The sequence below is a fragment of the Myotis lucifugus genome, unplaced genomic scaffold (genome assembly GCF_000147115.1).
Source record: "Myotis lucifugus unplaced genomic scaffold, Myoluc2.0 scaffold_69, whole genome shotgun sequence".
NCBI lineage: Eukaryota > Metazoa > Chordata > Mammalia > Chiroptera > Vespertilionidae > Myotis > Myotis lucifugus.
The window spans coordinates 3,929,420-3,949,867 of NW_005871117.1; the positions used below are offsets into that span (position 1 = coordinate 3,929,420).

Here is a 20,448-nt window from a genome sequence, read left to right on the forward strand (position 1 = left end):
GACCAGGGGGTATTCACCTCTATGAGTGGAGGTGGGCGGGGGCCCCACGAAAAAAAGAACCCGGAGAAGGGGCGACACATCTTCTGGTTTTAACACGCGATGAGATGCGTGGGCTCTCCGGCGCCTGTTCCATCCTTTATCAATACACACAGCGACGCAGACCCATTCCCTCAGTCATGATTCTCGACTCCCAACCCTATAAAGGAAACACCTGCTATTTCTCCCTGACATCGGTCTTCCTCCTGGAGCACTCGCAGCCGATTTATATTGCATATTATTTGAAATGTTTCTCAGTGCGTCACCCTTATCGGGCTGTAAGCCTCATGAGGGCAGGACCCTTCTGTGTGCCGCCCACCAGGACACCGTACCGCTACAGGCCACGATAGGACAAGTATGCAAACATCATCACGCACTAAACACCCCTGCCCCTTCACATTCAGTGGCACTTGTACCTACAGCTCACCTAATTGTGCACATGTGTTTGGGTGGGTATAAAATTCTACATACATGCCAACTTAAAATCAGTCAGCAAGTAAATGTAAACGGAGGAGTGTGCCCACTAGAATTATATTAATACTGCCCAAATGGCATTCCCCAATTCTACTGTGTCAGTATACAAATGTGCCTGAGACTTCAGAAGAGGTAGCAAATAATTCTGCCTGGGAGTGGGGTGGGGAAGAAGGCCACACGGGGGCACTGGGCAGGAAGGATGAATATCTGTCATCAGGTGGCGATGGGGGAAGGGAAGTGGTAACACAGGCAATGGGTGGCTTTCACTATTCTTGGGGGAAAAGGGGTGTGGGAGATGCGGGAAGTGACTGGACAAAAATCATGCACCTATGGATGAACTCAGTGGGTGGGGAGTGAGGGTGGAGGGTGGGGTGGGAGCTGGAAGGAGGGGAGTTATGGGGGGAAAAAAGAGGAACAAATGTAATAATCTGAACAATAAAGATTTAAAAAAAAAAAGAAAAAAAAAAGTTTGTACCTATGTTTTCTTCTATGTGCTTTATTATTCAGGTGTTATATTTAGGTCTTTGATCCATTTTGAGTTAATTTTTGTGTATGGTGACAAGTAGCAGTTTAGTTTCATTCTTTTACATGAGCTTTCCAATTTCCCCAGCACCATTTATTGAAGAGGCGTTCTTTTCTCTACTATATATTTTTGGCTCCTTTGTCAAAAATTACTTGACCAAAACATGTGGGTTTATTTCTGGGCTCTCAATTCTGTTCCATTGGTCTGTATGACTGCTTCTCTGTCAATACCAGGCTGGGTTGTTTTTTTTTTGTTGTCTGCTTGTTTGTTTTTACACCAAGCAACCTATATGGCTGTTGCTTCAATACCAGGCTGTTTTGATTATTGTTGCTTTGTAGTATAATTTGAAGTCAAGTAGTGTGATACCTCTGGCTTAGTTCTTTTTTCTCAGGATTGCTTTGGCTAATCAGGGTTTTTTGAGGTTCCATACAATCTGATGATTTTTTGTTCTATTTCTCTAAAAAATGACATTGGAGTTTTTATGGGAATTGCATTAAATCTGTTGCAATGTGCCCTGACCAGTTTGGCTCAGTGGATAGAGCATCGGCCTGCAGACTGAAGGGTCCCAGGTTCGATTCCGGTCAAGGGCACGTACTTTGGTTGCAGGCACATCCCAGTGGGGAGTGTGCAGCAGGCAGCTGATCAATGTTTCTAACTCTCTGTCCCTCTCCCTTCCTCTCTGTAAAAAATCAATAAAATATATTTTAAAAAATCTGTTGCGATGTTTAACTATATTGATTATTCCAATTCATGAACACAGAATGTCTTTCCATTTCATTGTGTCTTTTTAGTATATAGGTTCTTCACATCCTTTGTTAAGTATATTGCTAGGTATTTTATTCTGTTGGTTGCGATTGCAAAAGAAAATGTTTGTTTATTTGTTTTTCCTGAAGTTTCATTGTTAGTATATAGAAAAACAGTGAATTTTTGTACATTGATTTTGCATCCTGCAAGTTTATTGTTTCTTATAGTTTTTGGTGGAGTCTTTAGAATTTTACATATACAGAATCATGTCATCTGTAAAAAATAACACTTTTATTTAGTCTTTCCCAATTTGGATGCCTTTTATTTCTTTCTCTTACCTGATTGCTCTGGCTAGGACTTCCAGAAGTATCTTAAATAAGAATAGTGAGAGTGGACATCCTTGTTTTGTTCCTGATCTTAGAGGAAAAGCTTTCAGTTTTTCACCATTGAGTATGATATTGGCTGAGGGTTTGTCACATATTGCCTTTATCATGTTGAGGTACTTTTCTTCTATGCCTGTTTTATTGAGTGTTTTAATCATAAATGGATGTTTTAACTTATCAAATGTTTTTTCTGCATCTATTGATAAGATCATATGATTTTATCCTTTGTTTGTTAATGTGGTATATTACATTGTTCGATTTGCATATGTTGAACCATCCTTGTGCCTCTGGAATGAACCCCTCCTGATCGTGATGTATTATATTTTTAGTGAATTGTTGTATTCAAATTGTTAGTATTGTGTTTAAGATTTTTGCATGTATATTCATCAGAGATATTGGTCTGTAGTTTTCTTTTTTAGTGTTATTCTTACCAGGTTTTGGTATCAGGGTTATGATAGCCTCATAAAATGTTGGGAAGTTTTGCCTCTCCAAATTTTTTGGAAGAGTTTGAGAAGGATAGGTGTCAAATCTTCTTTTAATATTTGGTAGAATTCACTAGTGGAACCATATGGTCCTGGACTTTTATTTTTTGAAAATAAAAGGGAGGAATTTGATGGTTGTTTTAATTTTCTCACTTTTTATCAGTCTATTTCGATTTTCCATTTCTTCATGAGTCTAGGAAGTTTATAGATTTCTAGAAACTTATCTATGTCTTCTAGGTTTTTGAATTTGGTGGCATATAATCTGTCATGGTATTCTAGTATGATTCTTTGTATATCAGTGATGTCTGTGTTAACTCCTCCTTTTTCGCTTTCAATTTTGTTTATATGAGTCTTTTCTCTTTTTTCTTAGTGAGTCTAGCCAGGGGTTTATCAATTTTATTAATCTTCTCTTTTTAAAATATATTTTTATTGATTTCAGAGAAAGGGAGAGAAACACAGAAATATCAGTGATGAGAAAGAATCATCAATGGGCTGACTCCTGCATGCCCCCTACTGGGGATCAAGCCTGCAACCCAGGCATGTGCCCTGACTGAAATAAAATTATGACCTCCTGGTTCATAGGTTGATGCTCAACCACTGAGACACATCAGCCAGGCTAATTTTTTCAAAGAACCAGTTTTTTATTGTATTAACTTTTTTTGGCATAGTCTTTTTGTTCTCTATTTCATTCAGTTCTGCTCTAATTTTTATTACTTCCTTTCTTCTGCTGACTTTGGGTTCCTTTTGTTCTTCTTTTTCTAGTACTTTAACGTGTAATGTTAGGTTGTTTACAGGATATTTTTCATTTTCTTTCCAAGCTGCCTCCCTACCTTGGTTATTCATGGTATTTGATGGATTCCTTCTCTGTCTAGGCATCAATGTGTGAGTGGCATTTCTCTAGCAGATTAATACAAAGAGGTCTTTACTAGCAGATTAATACAAAGAGGTCTTTATATTCTTTTCTGGTAGATGACATTGAACCACAAGCGTTTTTAGCTCGTGAAATCCTAGTGCCAACCCCAAGTTTCTGGCTGCCATCAGCTTCCTTGTTGTTTTGCCCTCCCAGTAATGGTGACATTGTGTCTTCCGTGGGGTCCCCCCTATGCCCCAATCCTGAGATGGGTCACAGAGGGCACCCTTTGCTCAGGGAGAAATGTGATTCTATAATACTGGTTCTCAGATGTACAGATAATGTGCTCCATAACCCCAAACCAAGGACAAAGGGAGGCAGACTCTGGGAGGTGAAGATGAGGTAGTCGGACTTTGTGGCTTTGTTTCTGTGTCTGAAGTGCTGATGCCCTGGAAACTGTGGCCGCACTCCTGTGCCTTGCCCAGGTCTCTCTGTCCAGCTGCAGATCATACTGCTCACTTCTGCAGGAGTGCTCACTGAGTCTCTTTGCTCCTCCTGGCTGAAGGGAGTGTGAGCCACGACTGGATTCCTCTCCTCTCTAGACAGAGCCCCACCGTGAGCTCCCAGCTGCCAACTACATTCCTGGCTTGTAACAGCTCCTCTCCCTTTTCGCCTCCCCCTTTTGCTCCACTTGCCCACCTCTAGGTATTTCAATGCGTGAATCTTCCAGGTGTATTTGTACATTGAGCAGGGAATCCTTTGTTGAGTTATAGCTGTTCAAATTGTTGAAACTTCAAGGGGAGAGGCCAAGGGGATCTCTTACACTGCCATTCTTCTGATATCACCCCAGTATCTTTGAATCTACAAAAGATTTTAATTTTGATGAAGTGCAGTTTGTCCATGTTTTCTTTTGTTGTTCATAACCAATAAATCATTGTTAACCCCAATGTCATGAATCTTCCCCCCTCTGTTTTCTTCTAAGAGTTGTATCGTTTAGTGTTAGGCCTTTGATTCATTTTGAGTTAGTTTTTGTATATGATGTTAGGTAAGGGTCCAACTTCATTCTTTTGCATGTAGATAACTAGTTTCTTAGCACTATTTGTTGAAAAGACTGTTCTGTACCCATTGAATGGTCTTGGCACCATTAATTTTATAATTTTTGCCAATATTTATATTGTTTTTATAGAGGAGCAGATTTTTAGAAGTCCTTACTCTGCCATTCCAGAAATGTCCCTTCTTCACAAACATTTTTAAACTTAAAATAAAGAACTAGAATAGCTGAGTTATAGGGCATGCCAATTTTAAATTTTACTAGATACTATAAACTTTCCATAGTTCCATCAACTATATATAAAAATACCATTCCCTTAACAATATTTATACTTGATATTTTCAGACTTTGACTTTGTCAATGTATGGTTTAAAATGGTATGTCATTGTTTTAATGTGCATTTCACTTACTATTAATGATATCTAACATGTTTTTATTTAAATGTTATATTTTCTAATTTTTCTTTCTGTAAATTTTTTATTTACATCTTTACCAGTTTCCTATTGCAAATATATTTTAAATAAATTATAAATATGGAAGTGCCTATATTTTAGGTCTTTGTCAAATTTGTTTGTTTTTTAAAAGATAATTTTTTTAAAAGCTACATCATAACCCTTATATAAATATAAAATGACAAAAAGGGTTTAAATCAGTTTAAAGGAGAATCTGAAGAAATGACCCATAGGTAAGCAATCAGGACTGTTGAAATGAAGTTTTTTTTTTCTTTATTGATTTTTAAAGAGAGAGGAAGGAAGAGGGATAGAGAGTTAGAAACATCGCTGAGAGAGAAACATCATTGATCAGCTGCCTCCTGCACACCCCCTACTGGGGATTGAGCCTGCAACCCAGGCATGTGCCCTGATGGAGAATCGAACCTCTTGGTTCCTGGATCAATGTTCAACCTCTGAACAACACTGGGTGGATGAAATGAATCTGCTAATAATTCAAACCTTGTTACCAGCCACAGGGCAATAATCAGTTACATCTCCACTGGACAAAGTACTTTGCATATCTATGGACAAGAATATTTTGGGTTATCATAAATTTGTAATAAATTACAGAATTATAAAATAGCACAAAGACAATGAAGGGCACAGGTGCTTCTACAGAATCAGATAATCACAGAAGGTTCTGTTAGATAATACCCAGCATTGCATTGAAGACACTTCAGGCCCTGACTAGTGTGGTTAGATGGTTAGAGCATCGACCTGCACACCAAATGGGTTTGATTTCTGGTCAAGGGCAGGTACCTGGGTTGCAGATTCAATCCCTGGCCCTGATCAGAGCTTGTGAGGGAGTTAACCAATTGATGTGTCTGCCTCACATTGATGTTTCTGTGTCTCTCCCCATCCCTTCCACTTACTCTAAAAATCAATGGAAAAAATATCCTTGGGTAAGGATTAACAAAAACAATACTATGACATTTCATTAATCCATTTTGTCCATTTCAAAGTCTTTTACAAAATCTCCTGATGTATTTATTTGGCAGAAAGACTATCCTATTTTCTTCAAGAATGGAACTCTGAAGCTTGGAGGGGAAAGAGAACCTACTCCCCGGCCCAAAAAATGGCCTATTGCCAACATTCTGGCTCCAGGAGCTAATAACATTCCTGATGCATTCATTGTTGGTGGGCCCTACGAGGAAGAAGACGGAGAACTCAACCACCCTGAGGTGAAGGAGTTATTCAGCTTTTCTGTGATAAATTCAGTGTGACATAAGATAAAATATTTTGTGAATCACTATAATTTATTTGCATTATCACCTGTTAAAATGGAACAATTATATGCCAATAATACAGTTTTCACCCTCGCCTGTTTGGCTCAGGTAGAATTTCTGTCTTTGAACTAAAGGGTCACGGGTTCAATTCCAGTCAAGGGCACATACCTCAATTGCAGGCTCTATCCCCAGTCCCTGGGAGACAACCAGTCAATGTGTCTCTCTCATATGGATGTTTCTCTCTCTCTCTGTCCCACCCCCTCCCTTCCACACTCTCTAAAAATCAATGGAAAAATATCCTCAGGTGAGGATTAACAACAACAAAAATAATAGTTATCTAATTCTGATTTAAAAGTCTCCTGACATCCTCAATCCAGCAAACAAAATAATTGAATTAATTCAAATTTACCCTTTATTTTGTTTTATATTTATTATTTTTGAGTAGGTAATAATACAGTCACAGGGAGAAATAAAAAATTAAGAAATATGCTGTTAAAGTCTCCCTCCTTCCTCCTAATTCCTTCCCAGATCACCACCCAGTAGCCACCTTTTTATAGTTTCTTTCAGTTTCAGTGATATAATTTGTAAGATGAGGATGGTTGAATTACTTTCAATATCTGACATTAAATATTTTAAATATTTTAAATAATAGAGATAAGGCTAAAATATTTGAAAAACATTCTGCAGTGTCTTTTCTCATTATTGTGATTATTGGAAATTCAGATTGTTCTTAGATTTATATTTTCACTTAGAGCAGATATTTTAGATATTTAGATTTTATGTTATATTTTAGTTTAAATCATTAATTCTCAAACCTCGTTGCTCATTAGAATCACCTGGAAAGCTTTTAAAACAATAACAATGGCCAAGCCTTAACCCAGATCAATTACATAAGAATTTACTTTTAATATAATACCAATGTCCAGATGTTGATTATTTTTTTAAAGACACTCCCAAATAACTCTAACATACATTCAGGGTTGAGAATCACTGATTGAGTTATGTGAATTAGTACTGGATCGATATAAGGATAATATAAGTAATTTATCTTATGTACTGTAGTAATAAAGCACCCTAAAATTTAAGGTTGTGTAGTATCTACAGTTGTAGGCGTACTTATGGTAATAATAGTAGTAGTAATAAAAGTATTGTGATCAAATTTCCTAAAAGAATGCCCCACTAATTGAGCAAGATGAAACCATGGCACATTGGGAGAACAAACGTCTCTTATTGTTTTACAGGACAGGGAAATGAGGATCCAAGCAGAGTGCATAAAGAAAAGGATTACTTGGGACTTGGAAAGTCGTTGCTATCTTGATCCTCCTGCAGTGGTCAGGTAGGAAGAGGAGGGGAATCTAAACAGCCAAGACTGTAGGTGGGAAGAAATGTTGCTTTTGTTAGCTTTATCTACATTTGAGTTAAGGTGATCTGAGACTCTTTCATCACATCTGCTGATAACAGAGGCTTCTAGTGATGGTGAATTAACCAAGGTAGGTTCTTATTTCCCTTTCAGATAAAAGAACTTCAGAGTTGGTATGTATGGTGGCTCCTCAGTGTTAAGAGGTATCTAAGCTCAATGTGTCTTTTTGCTCTACCTTCCTTGACATGTGCCTTCCCTCCACAAGGTTGTCTCATGGTCCAGAATGGCTGTGAGAGTTCCAATGTACACATTCACATTCCTGGCAGAAAGTTGGAAGAAGAGGGTAGTGCTTATAGATAAAAAAAAGGACACATGCTGGCTGTCTTAGCCCCTCTTATGGAGTCTTCCTGGAATCTGACAACCTCTGTTTATTTCTCATTGGTCACCTCTATATGCAAAAGAGGCTAGAAAATATGTTTTTGTTGGATACATTGTTGTCCAAATCAGGATTTAGATACTAAAAACACTATTGATATTGTATGGGTAACTATTAGTCTCTGACCTGGCAATCAGGGGAAGATGAGAAATAGAGAATTATCAATATATTTATAATCTGAATGAACAACTGTTTTATTTTATTTTCAATTAATAGATTATTTTTAGAATTAATTGAGCAGATATTTTGGAGAGTTCCAGTATACCTCTAGTTCCCCACTTGATCAAATGTATAACTAAATATACATTATGGATTTGATTTGCTGATATTTTGTTAAGACAACACTGTTGCTCATTACTTTGAACAAACAATTATCAACTTGATCAATTAAAAATTAAAAATAAAATAAAATAAAAAGAAATAGACCTGGCTGGTGTTGTTCAGTGGTTGGAGCATCGGCCTGTGCACCGAAGGGTTGCAGGTCTGATCCCCAGCCCCTGTTGGGGTGCATGCAGGAGGAAGCCAATCTATGTGTCTCTCTCACATCTATGTTTCTTTTTCTATTTCTCTCTCTCTCTTTTTCTTCCTCCATCCCTCCCTCACTCCCTCCTCCTCTTTCTAAAAACATCAATGGAAAATATATGCTCAGGTGAGGATGAAAAATATATAAAAAATTTCACCTTTATTTATTTCATTCTTTGATTCTTTTCCTTTCTTTATATAGATTCAAATTTCTGACTCATCATTTTTCTTATCTTTGAATACTTGTAGCATTTCTTGTAAGGCAGGTCTACTGGCCACAAATTCCCTCCATTTTTGTTTGAGAAAATCTTTATTCTTGATTTTTTCTTCACTTTTGGAGGATAATTCCACTGGATACAGAATTCTAGGATGGTGGTTTGTCTCTTTCAATACTTTAAATATTTCACTCTGCTCTCTTCTTACTTGCATGGATTCTGAAGAGGAGTCCAATGTAGTTCTTATCTTTGTTCCTCTATAGGAAAGGTGTCTCTTCTCCCCCCTTTCCCACTGTGGCTTCTTTCAAGATTTTTACTCTCTCTTTGGTTTTCTACGGTTTGAATAATATATACCTAGGTGTAGATTTTTTAGCATTTATTATGCTTGGTGTTCTCTGAGCTTCCTGGATCTGTGGTTTGGTGTCTGCCATTACTTTGGTAAAATTCTTAGCCATTGTGACCTCAAATATATCTTTTGCTCCTTTCTCTCTTTCTGGTATACCTGTTGCATCTTTTGTAATTGTCCCATAGTTCTTAGATCTGCTGTTATGATTTTTTTCAATTGTTTCCCTTCCCATTTCAGTTTGGGAAGTTTTTATTGACATATCTTCAAATTAACTAATTCTTTCCTCAGTTATATCCAGTCTATTGATAAGCCCATCAAATGAATTCTTTATATTTGTTGCAGTGTTTTTTATTTCTAGCATTTTCTTTTGATTCTTTCATAGAGTTTCCAATCTCTCTCTGCTTACATTACCCATCTATTCTTGCATGTTGTCCACTTTTTCCATTAGAACCCTTAACATGTTAATCATAGTCATGTTAAATTCCCTATCTGTATCATAATTCCAAGATCTGTGTCATAACTGAGAATAGTTCTTATGCTAGCTTTATCTCTTAAAACTGTATTTTTCTTGCCTTTTAGGATTCCATGTAATTTTTAATTTAATTTTTTTAAAGTTTATGAACATGATAATTTATTAATGACAGCACTCTTTTTGTTTTGTTTTTATAAATCTCTATTGTTGAAAGTATTACATATGTCTCCTTTTTGCCCTCATTGACTTCCTCCAGCCGCCCCCCCACCCCACTCCAGGCCTTACCACCCTATTGCCTGTTTTCATGGGTTATGCATATATGCATGCAAGGTCTTTGATTGATTACCTCCCACTCACCCACCCTCCCAGGTACCTCACTCTGTTCCATGCTTCCATGTCTCTGGATCCACTACATTCATCAGTTTATTTTGTTAACTAGATTCCACATATGAGTGAGATCATGTGATACTTGTCTTTCTCTGAAGGGCTTATTTCACTTAGCATGATGCTCTCCAGGTCCCTCCATGCTGTCTCAAAGGGTAAGAGATTCTTCTTCTTTTACTGCTGCATAGTATTCCATGGTATAAATGTACCACTGCTTTTTTATCTACTCATCTACTGATGGGCACTTGGGCTGTTTCCAGATCTTAACTATTATAGATTATGCTGCTGTGAACATAGGGGTGTATACATTCTTTCTGATTGGTGTTTCGGGTTTCTTGGGATATATTCCTAGAAGTAGGGTCACTGGGTCAAATGGCAGATCCATATGTAATTTTAAAATATATATATATATATATATATTTAATATATTTTATTGATTTTAAGGGAGAAGGGTAGAGAGTTAGAAACATCAATGAGAGAAAAACATTGATCAGTTGCCTCCTGCACATCCTCTACTAAGGATGTGCCTGCAACCAAGGTACATGCCCTTGACCAGAATCGAACCTGGGACCCTTGAGTCCGCAGGCCAACACTCTATCCACTGAGCCAAACCGGTTAGGGCAATTTTTTTAAAAATATATATTTTTGTTGATTTCAGAAAGGAAGGAAGAGGGAGAGAGAGATTGAAACATCAGTGATGAGAATCATTAATCAGCTGCCTCCTGCACGCCCCCCACTGGGGACCAAGCCCACAACCCAGGCATGTGCCCTTGGCTGGAAGTGAACCCGGGACCCTTCAGTCCCCAGGCAGATGCTCTATTCACTGAGCCAAACCAGCCAGGGCCATATTTAATTTTTTGAGAAAACTTCATACTGTTTTCCACAGTGGCTGCATTCCCACCAGCAGTGTACTAGGGTTCCCTTTTCTTCTCATCCTCAGCAGCACTTGTCATTTGTTGATTTGTTGATGATAGCCATTTTGACAGGTGTGAGGTGATACCTCATTGACCTTTTAATTTGCATCCCTTTGATGATCAGTGACTTTGAGCATTTTTTCATATGTCTCTTGGCCATTTGTATGTATGTCTACTTTAGAGAAGTGTCTATGTAGGTCTTTTGCCCATTTTTTAATTATTTAATGACAGTACTCTTGATCTTGTAATTTTTTATTGAAAGCTGGACATTATGTACTGAGTAATCTTTTTTGGCAATTAGGTTTTTTAATGTGCGATTTTATGTTAATTGGCTAGCTGGGCTGCGCTTAATGTTTGCTCTAGTTGTAGGTGCTAAAGGCTTCAGTTTCCTTTCTTTTGTTCTTCCCCTGCTGTCTGTGGGTTTGCCTAAGAACTTTTTCTTAGATAGGGTCTGTGTTTTGCAGTCTCTCAGTTATAATCCATTGTTATTATAGTGAAATTCTGTTGATGTAGTGGCAAGGTATTGGGGAGGAGGATTGTTCTATAGCCCTATGATCAAATATCAGTATTTTAATAGGTTTGAGTCCCTGGGTTCTGACCTTCAGAACGTTTAATAGCCTTTTTTTCTTTCTGTCCTTATGTGAGGCAGGAAACCTAGAAGAGGCTGGAGGTACCTAATGGCCCTTCCCGGAGTCAGATAAAGCTCTGGTAAAGTAGTTTCCCTGAAAGAGTAGGCCTTTGATATGGAGAACACTTGGCATATTTCAACATGGTTACTTTTCCTTCTCTCTACCTGAGAGGATTTTAAATCTTATCTTCACTGTGAGAAACGGCTGAGCTCCTTGTTTTAAAATCTAAAAACGTGTGGGGAACCCCTAGGAATGGGCCCCCAGGAGTTTTTAACTCTCTGGCTTATCCACACTCAGCCTCCAGCAATGTGTCAAGATTACCCTTAATTGTTTCTATCTGTAACAGGACTCCAGCGGCTTCTGATCTCTGTCTGTGATTCTCTGTACTTGACTGTCTCTCCAAACTTCAAAGTGGCAATTTGCCCTGTGACCTTGTTTCTTAGATGGATCTAAGACAAGCTGTTGATTTTTCAGTTTGATCAGCTTTTTTTTGTTTGTTGTAAGGAAAGTAATGAAACTTCTAAGCTCTTTAGGTGCCAGTCGGCTGGTACTCCATTATCCATTATCACAGTAGAGATTAACATATTTTTCTACTATTTTTGCATATTTGTCTGATTATTTCTTTAGAAAATATCACTAGGAGTGGAATTTCTGGGTCAAAGATTATGCACATTTTAAGGCTTTTGATTCATATTACCAAATTGCTCTAAAAAATGTATAATTTGCTTCTGCTAGCAGTACAGAATTATTTTCAAGAGTTTTATAGATTTGAGAAGGTTAAAAAATCCACTTACCTAATAATCATTTATATATGTGTATTCCATTACTTTTTAAAAGAGGGGAATACTTTCCTTTAACCTAAATTATACTAACTCCATTTTTGCACGCAATGCTAATGGTCTGATTCTTGACATGCAGTTTTCAGAAGCGAATTGCTGATTGCCGATTGTGGCCTGTAGAGATCACCAGAGTTCCTCTAGTTACTGCACCCAAAGGGAAAGCTGCCAAATTTGATAAGGTAAAGTTGTCCAGTTAGAAATATTTATAGTCCTGGCCAGTTTGGCTCCGTGGATAGAGTGTCAGCCCACAGACTGACACCAGGGTTGATTCTGGCCAAGGGTGGGTACCTTGGTTAAGGCTCAATTCCAGGCCTGGTGGGGGGAAGGTGCATACAGGAGGCAGCCAATGGATGTGTCTCTCTCACATCAGTGTTTCTCTCTGTCTCTCTCCCTCCTTTCCACTCTCTCTAAAAAAAAAAAAAACCAATGGAAAAATAGCTTCCGGTGAGAATTGAAAAACATTTTATATAAGAAATGCTGCCTCTAATTCTAATACCAATGGAAAATATGAACTGATGTGGCTACTCCCTAGGGTAACAAACTGATTCCTATTTGTTTAATAGTTTCCTGACTGTAGTGCTGAAAGTCTCATGTACCAGGAAATTCCCTTGTCCATGGCAAATCAAGATGACTTGTCACCCTAGCTCCCTAATGTCCACTAAATATTTAGCCTTTATTCCCAGACATCCTATTTCCCTTTAGCCTTTCATTACAGTTTACCATAGGTAAAATCTTACAAAATAGCCATTTTTACGGGTCAAAAGTAGTTAAATATTGGCAATATGGTTCATCCTAAAACATCTTTCTGAATTTCTTTTAGACTTTGGACTTACAATGTTTTTAGCCTGCTAATTATTAGAGTAATAGGGTTCATAGATGTACTACTGTTCTGAAAAAGATATAGCTTTGATGAGCCTAGAACAGTGATTGGCAAACTCATTAGTCAACAGAGCCAAATATCAACAGTACAATGATGGAAATTTCTTTTGAGAGCCACATTTTTTAAACTTAAACTATATAGGTAGGTACATTGTTATTAACTTAATTGGGATACTCCCTAATTAATTAGGGCTTAGGACAGGGGTGGGCAACCTTTTTGTGAGTGCGTGCCAAAATCAGCAAAATCTCTGACTCAAAATTCTTCTGCGTGCCCACCCTAATTTTTTGAGAACATGTTACGCCTACTTGATATCTCTTAAGGTGTACGTATGTGAAGAACCTTGAAGAAATAATAAAATTCATTTGAGTGACAAAAACACAGTATATGATGATGAAAAATACATTTATTTTTAATGTATACATGTACACTGATAGTCCGACAGAAAACTTTATGACTCCGTTTGATATTATCAGTGGGAGTTTTGCTGCTGCATCACTGATGACAGAGATTTTACATCAGGTTTATATTTCGTGACCTTCAGAGATATGCACGAGCTACTACTTTCATCCGTCAGGCTACTCCTATTACGAGACTTAACAAAATTCATCACTGAGAGCAAAGATTCACAAAAATATGTGGATGAAAACATGGAGCGTAACGCTGTTGCAAAGTTTTTTAAACAGAAAAAATTTTCTGGAATGGCATTCCAAGTCCTCAATAGTTCGTTTTTGACACTTCTCTCTGGTACTCCTGTCTCTAATCACTTTTTTTCAATGTTTTCTAAGTCAACTCTGAGGTCAATAAATTTCTGCTTCCAAATTGAGCTACTCTGAAATTCAATCAATTGCATTTCAAAGGCAGCCATGGCTATCCATGAAAACATTTGTAAGTTTAGTTCCTCCAGTTTCATGCTGTCTGGAAACCTCATGAATTTTGCTGTCTCTTCCAGTTCTCTGAATTTCGCAAATCTTGAGAAGAACTGCTCAATAGTTGACTCGATGATGTTTAAAAACAGCTTTTGAAGGCTTTGACAGTCTGTTCTGTCATATTTTGGGAGGTCTTTGATGTGCCTCTTGAGGTTTGGGAAATATCTAAATATCTCACCATCCACATCCCTCTTAAAGACTTCCAGTTTCTTTTCAAAAGCCTTTATGTAACCAAACATAACATCAAGTGTCTTGCCAGTTCCTTGTAATTTAACATTTAAGTCATTCAAATGTTCACAAAAATTGTAAATGGAAGATTATAAGAGAGGGTTTCGTGTGCCAGCAAAAGTTACTGGCGTGTCATGTTTGGCACACGTGCCAGGGGTTGCCCACCCCTGGCTTAGGAAGAGCCACACTCAAGGGGCCAAAGAGCTGCATGTGGCTTGCGAGCCGCAGTTTACTGACCACAGGCCTAGAACATGATCTCTATTGTTTTTCTTGTGCATGTCTGGTCTTTTGTGTCTGATCCTCTTGTAGACTGCTTTGTATCCTCCACAGTACCTAGCATGATTCATGGCATATAGCATACACTTAACAAGTACCTAAATGATTTTTATTGATTTTAAAATGGATTTTTTGGAAGAATAAAAATACTGCTACTTTTCCCTTTGTAATATATAAAACAAGTTTCCTTAGCTTTGTAAAGAACATAATATTATTATATGATCATAGGACTTTAATCTAATTTCTAATTATTTTAATAGGTAAAATCAAAGAGATTACTTTTAATCTTGTGGGAATTAAATGGGTTTTCTTTCAGTTTTTTTTTCTTATAAAAGTTTTTTATGGCAAACCATCTAGCCATTAAAATGATGTTAAGATCAATTTTTTTTTTTACATATTCTTCATCTTTGTAATGAGAGTTTAGATAAAATTAGGGATGGCAAATACATGATGGCATTCATCCTCCTTCATCCATGGCAGATAATACTGATCAATCAAAGGATTTTTTTCCTTCTGAATCCAGATAAAGATACAGACTCTTTCTCAGCACAGTACTCTAATTGATTAGAATGTAGGCATTAGCTAAAGCCTATTTGTCAACACTGGTCCAGATGATTTGTAAGACACTTTCATTCATATGAGTCTATGAACTAGAACTAAAAGCCACAGCTTCTGATTTCTTTTCAATTTTTGTTGTTGTTGTTGTTTTTTACAGTTTTACATGGTGAAATTGATTTTTTTGTTGAATATATATATTAATGAATTTGAGTGTGTTTATTCAACTACTGCCTTTACTATTCATTAACACTGTTTATATGCATTATTTCAGTGATCATGGTATTACTAAACCCATTTTGAAATAAAGAAATGAAGACCCCACAGCTCTCTCTATGGAGCATGCCTGCACCTTTCCCCACCTCTTCCTTTCCCCTTTCCTCTTTTTCTTGTAGCACACCCCAGGGCCAATCTTCCCTCTTTCATCCCTCAAGGTGCATATCTCTCTTCCTCTTTCTCATAGGCTCCAAGGGCCCTTCTACTATCTCTGTAACTTTCTAAATAAACTTTCCCTTATAATTTGAGAAAAAAAGAAGAAGAAGAAGTGAAGACCCAAAATGTCTATGCTATTGCCCCAAAGTCAACTACTTAAGTAGCATAGCTAGTTTCTAAAGCCAGGTCTTTGAATTGCTGAGTCAGAGCTCCATACCTTATATACTACATTGCTCTATGGTACTAATAGGTCTCTGGTTTAATTCCTTTAGGTGGATGATGAAAATGCGCTTTCATTTCATGGTGTGGCTTATGTTAATATGGTCCCATTGCTGTATCCAGGTGTGAAGAGGATTCGGGGAGCTTTTCATGTTTACCCTTATCTAGACAGCACGGTCTATGAAAAGGTCAGAAAAATTGTATAGAAGATGTCATCTGTACCAGTTTATCCTTTATATTTGTTTACTTTACATATACATGCTAAAGATTATACATCTTTCAATGGATGTTTGGAACCAATTGATATACTGGGATTTTAAATATAGAGCCTTGCTGTCATTCTGCCATTGAATCTCAAAAACTTTAGGCCAAATATTTCAACAATAATATTATATGTGAGTAGTCTAACCACCCCAATGAAAGGACAGAGATTATGAGACTTGGATTTTAAAATGTCAAGATTCAATGATATGCAGTCTAAAACAAACATGCCTTAGATTTAGACATACATAAGTTGAAGTAAAAGAATGGAAAAGACATACTATGCAAGTAGAAAATGTAACAGAGCTAAGTGGCAATATTTGTATCATATAAAATAGACTTCAAGACAAGAAACATTACTAAAGACATAGAGTGGCATGCCATAATGAGTAAAGGTCAATTAATCAGAAAGATAGAATTTATAAATTATAAATTATTACATAAAATAAGTGTATATGTAGATTATAAATGTATACACCACTAACAAGAGAACCTCATAATACATGAAGCAAACCCCAACAGAATTGAAAGGAGAAACAGACAATTCGATAGTAACATTTAGAAATTTCAATATTGTACTCTCAATATTTAATAGAACAACTATATTATTAAAAAATCTATACTACATATAAGCTTACCATGCAACCCAGCAAATCATTCCTAGGAATCTACTCAAGAAAATTGAAAACCTGAATTTATACAAACACATGTATGTGAATGTTTTAGGCTACTGTGAACAGCATTATTCACAGTAGCCTAAAACTCATAACAATCCAATGTCCACAACTGATGAGTTGATAAACAAAATGTGGTATATCTATACAAAGAAATATTATTTAGCAATGAAAAAGAATGGATTACAAATAATATAATATGCCAAAATCATTGTATTTTTGGTGAATTATATGAAATGTGAATTATATCTCAATAAAGCTGTTTTGTTAAAAAGGGAATGGGCTACTGATACATTCTATAACATGGATGAACCTCACCATTTTTATGCAAAGTGAAAGAAGAAAGACACAAATGACTACATATTGTACAATATCACTTACATGAAATGTTCTCATTTCCTAGAGATGTTAAAATTTGAAAAAGTTTGCATTTTAGATTATGAAATACAGTAATTTAGGACTTTGAGTGATGATTAGTATTTATAATTTTTTCTTTAAAATTGTGGGACCATGTTCTTAGCAGCATTATTGAGGTACAACTGACATATACTAAGGGGCACAATTTAAAGCTTTTGACGTAGGTATACATCTGTGGCACTATCACCACAATCACGATAGTAAGAATACCCATCACTGGCCAAAGTTTTCTCATGACCTTTCCTGTTATCCTTCTCTCCTACTTCTGTTCAATCCCTCTGGGTTTTTTTGGGGGGGGAGAGGGGTGGGGAGAGTCTGGCTTCTTTCACTCAGTATAAATTATATTTACATTCATCCATATTGTTTAATTTTAAAATTTCTGTAAGACTCTTTTCCAGGCATTGTAGTTGAATTTTCCCATGCACAGTTTTTATTTTGAACTATAAACTTGCCCCTCTTCTTCTAATCATAATTGATAAACCAGTAATTAAATAATGTTTCTTGTACAGAAATAAATTCAGCCATTTAAAGTTAATTTGAAATTATGTGTCAAAGATGAAAAGCTGTCTGGTAACAAGTTAATGAGATACAAAATCAAGCCGAGTTGAAAAGTCTTCTCTTAAGAATTTAAATAATGGGATAGACAGCTAGCTTTCTGTGATGGTTTCACTTCCTCAACAAATATGGGTGCAATAGAGTTTTTTAATTCCCCCATTTCTCTTTGTTTCTACAATGTTGAAATTATCTAGAAAACTAAGTGATGTTAAAGAATAATGTGGATTTCTTTTATTTGCCTATGATTCATTGAAATTTTTGTTTGTTTGTTTTTCAGACCAAATGTTCATTTAGCTTGTTCCGGGATACTGGGCATAATTTGCTTCATAATAACAAAGTAGGAGGAATTAATTCTCCATTGTCCAAACCAGTTGTTGCTAAGAACCTGAAAGAAGATAAAATAGTAAGAAAAGGATATAAAAGGAAGGCCTAGGTCTGGGGATATGGTAGGTTGTTGAGAAGGTGATGATTTTGCTGATTTTGTTACATTCCAGAGGCTTACACTTATTTCTCATTTGGTGAATTGCCTCAATTTGATTTGCATTTTGATGCAACATAATGATTAGTGTTCCTGCCATTGTAAAGACCATATAAGAATTTCATTTTTAAGGTATGTTCATTTCTTTCAGCCAGCATCTAGTGTAAAATCTCAGAGCTCAGATACAGCTGTGGAAATTCTGGATGCCACTCCAAACTACAATCCAGAAGGACAGGTAACTATGCATAAAGAGTTGGAAAATTAAGTTTACATTCATCAGTCCTTTACTGAGTAAGGTAGTATGTTGTAGTGGGAAATGCTCAGGAAAATGCTCATTGAGTTACCATCCTTATTTACCATGACTGGTTTCTGATGTTGGGTAAATTTCTTTGTCTTGCTGAGACTTACTGAAACAAAAAGGTACCAGATTAACTTTAAGGACTGTTCCAGCATTAAAAATTTATGTCTTTTATTAAAGCTACTATTTTGAGCACTATGAGGGATGCAAGGATGCATCATCTGCAGCATTTATTCGTCTGCTCTCAGGACACTCAACAGTCTGGTGGGCGAAATACAGTTGGTACATAACTAATGGCAATACAGAATTGTGATGAATGCTGTAGTAGAGGAATGCATAAAGGTGCTGTGTGGGCTCCAACAAAACGATTAGTAGCTACTAGAATGGGGCAATCTCAGAAATCTTCATGGAAGAGGTGGCATCCAAGCTAAGTAGTGAAAGAAGAAGAGAAGCCTTTGCCAGATGAAGATGGAAGAAGAGGCATTTCAGGGTCAGGGAACAGCTGGAGTCAAGGCACAAAGAAGATAGCAGAATTTGGGGTACATCAATTAATTCAATGTGTGGTATAGAGCAGCGGTTGCCAACCGGTGGTCCGCAGACCACTGGTGGTCCGTGAGGTCTGAAAGGTTGGCAACCGCTGGTTTAAGGAAACCTTGGGAGCAGTGGTCGCTAACCGGTGGTCTGTGAACCACTGGTTCCATGAGGTTCATAAGGTTGGCGACTGCTGGTATAGAGAAATGAAAAAAAGAAGAGGTTCTAGGAGGTGAGAAATGAGAGAGAGAGTGATCTGGGTTGTAGAAAGGCTTTGAAAGGCTTGCTAAAAAGTTTGGGCTTAATTCTACCTATCCTATCTAATAAAAGAGAAACATGGTAATTAGCCGTACATCCGCTACCCTTCCCATTGGCTAATCAGGGCGATATGCAAATTAACTGCCAGCCAAGATGGCGGTCGGCAGCCATGCACTGAAGCGAACAGGGAGGCTTGCTTGCTCCAGTGACTGCGGACTCCAACGTTCCCCGCCTGACTTGCCGGCCTCTCAGCTGCAACTCTAAGCAACTATGTTGCAAATATAGAAGCTAAACAAAACCCCAGAAACCGGCTTTCAGTCAGCTGGGCTACAGCCAGCCGGACCACAACATTGTATCAAATACAGAAGGTAAAGGCCAGAAACCTGCTTTCAGCAGCGAGGCCTCAGAGCTAAAGCTGGCCCAGAATAGAAAAAAAAAAAAAAAAAAGAAAAAAAGGAGCAGTTGGGAGCTTCAGTAAACCGCCAGCCTGAAAACGGCCCTCAGCCCCTCAGCCAGACTGGCCAGGCACCCCAGTGGGGACCCACACCCTGAAGGGCGTGTGATCAGCTGCAAACAGCCATCATCCCCTCATCCAGGCTGGCCAGGCACCCCAGTGGGGACCCCCACCCTGATCCAGGACACCCTTCAGGGCAAACTAGCCAGCCCCCACCCGTGCACCAGGCCTCTATTCTATATAGTAAAAGGGTAATATGCCTCCCGACACCAGGATCAGTGGAGCCACGAGGCCTCCCGGCACCGGGATCAGCGCCCAAACCCCCTGATCGCCCTGCGGCTCTGTGAGTGACAGGGGGCGGGGCCACAACCTCCCTATCCGCCCTGCTCTGTTCGTGACAGGGGAAGGCGCCCCAACCCCCCTGATCAGCCCTGCTCTGTGCCTGATAGGGGGGAGCTCCCCAAATACCCTGATCGGCCCTGCGGGATTCTATGTTTGGACAGGGTAGAGCCATAACCCTCTCCCATCAGCCCTGGCCCTGGAGGTGTGACATTGGCGGGCGCCCCCAACCCCCCTGATCGGGCCCTGTTCTTATTGGGTGAATAGAGGGGTGGGGGCCCCCAACCCCC

At 37.9% G+C, this 20,448-nt stretch overlaps 1 protein-coding gene across 1 annotated transcript in view; it reads left to right on the plus strand.

Moving 5' to 3' along the window:
• Nucleotides 1-20,448, plus strand: part of CFAP70 (cilia and flagella associated protein 70) — a 97,825-nt gene that overhangs the window by 26,367 nt on the left and 51,010 nt on the right. Inside the window, exons 7-12 of the mRNA XM_023755108.1 lie at nt 6,033-6,215; nt 7,502-7,596; nt 12,457-12,556; nt 15,947-16,081; nt 18,078-18,203; nt 18,430-18,513. Of these exons, the coding sequence (XP_023610876.1) occupies nt 6,033-6,215; nt 7,502-7,596; nt 12,457-12,556; nt 15,947-16,081; nt 18,078-18,203; nt 18,430-18,513 (723 nt within the window). The remainder of the gene's footprint in view (nt 1-6,032; nt 6,216-7,501; nt 7,597-12,456; nt 12,557-15,946; nt 16,082-18,077; nt 18,204-18,429; nt 18,514-20,448) is intronic.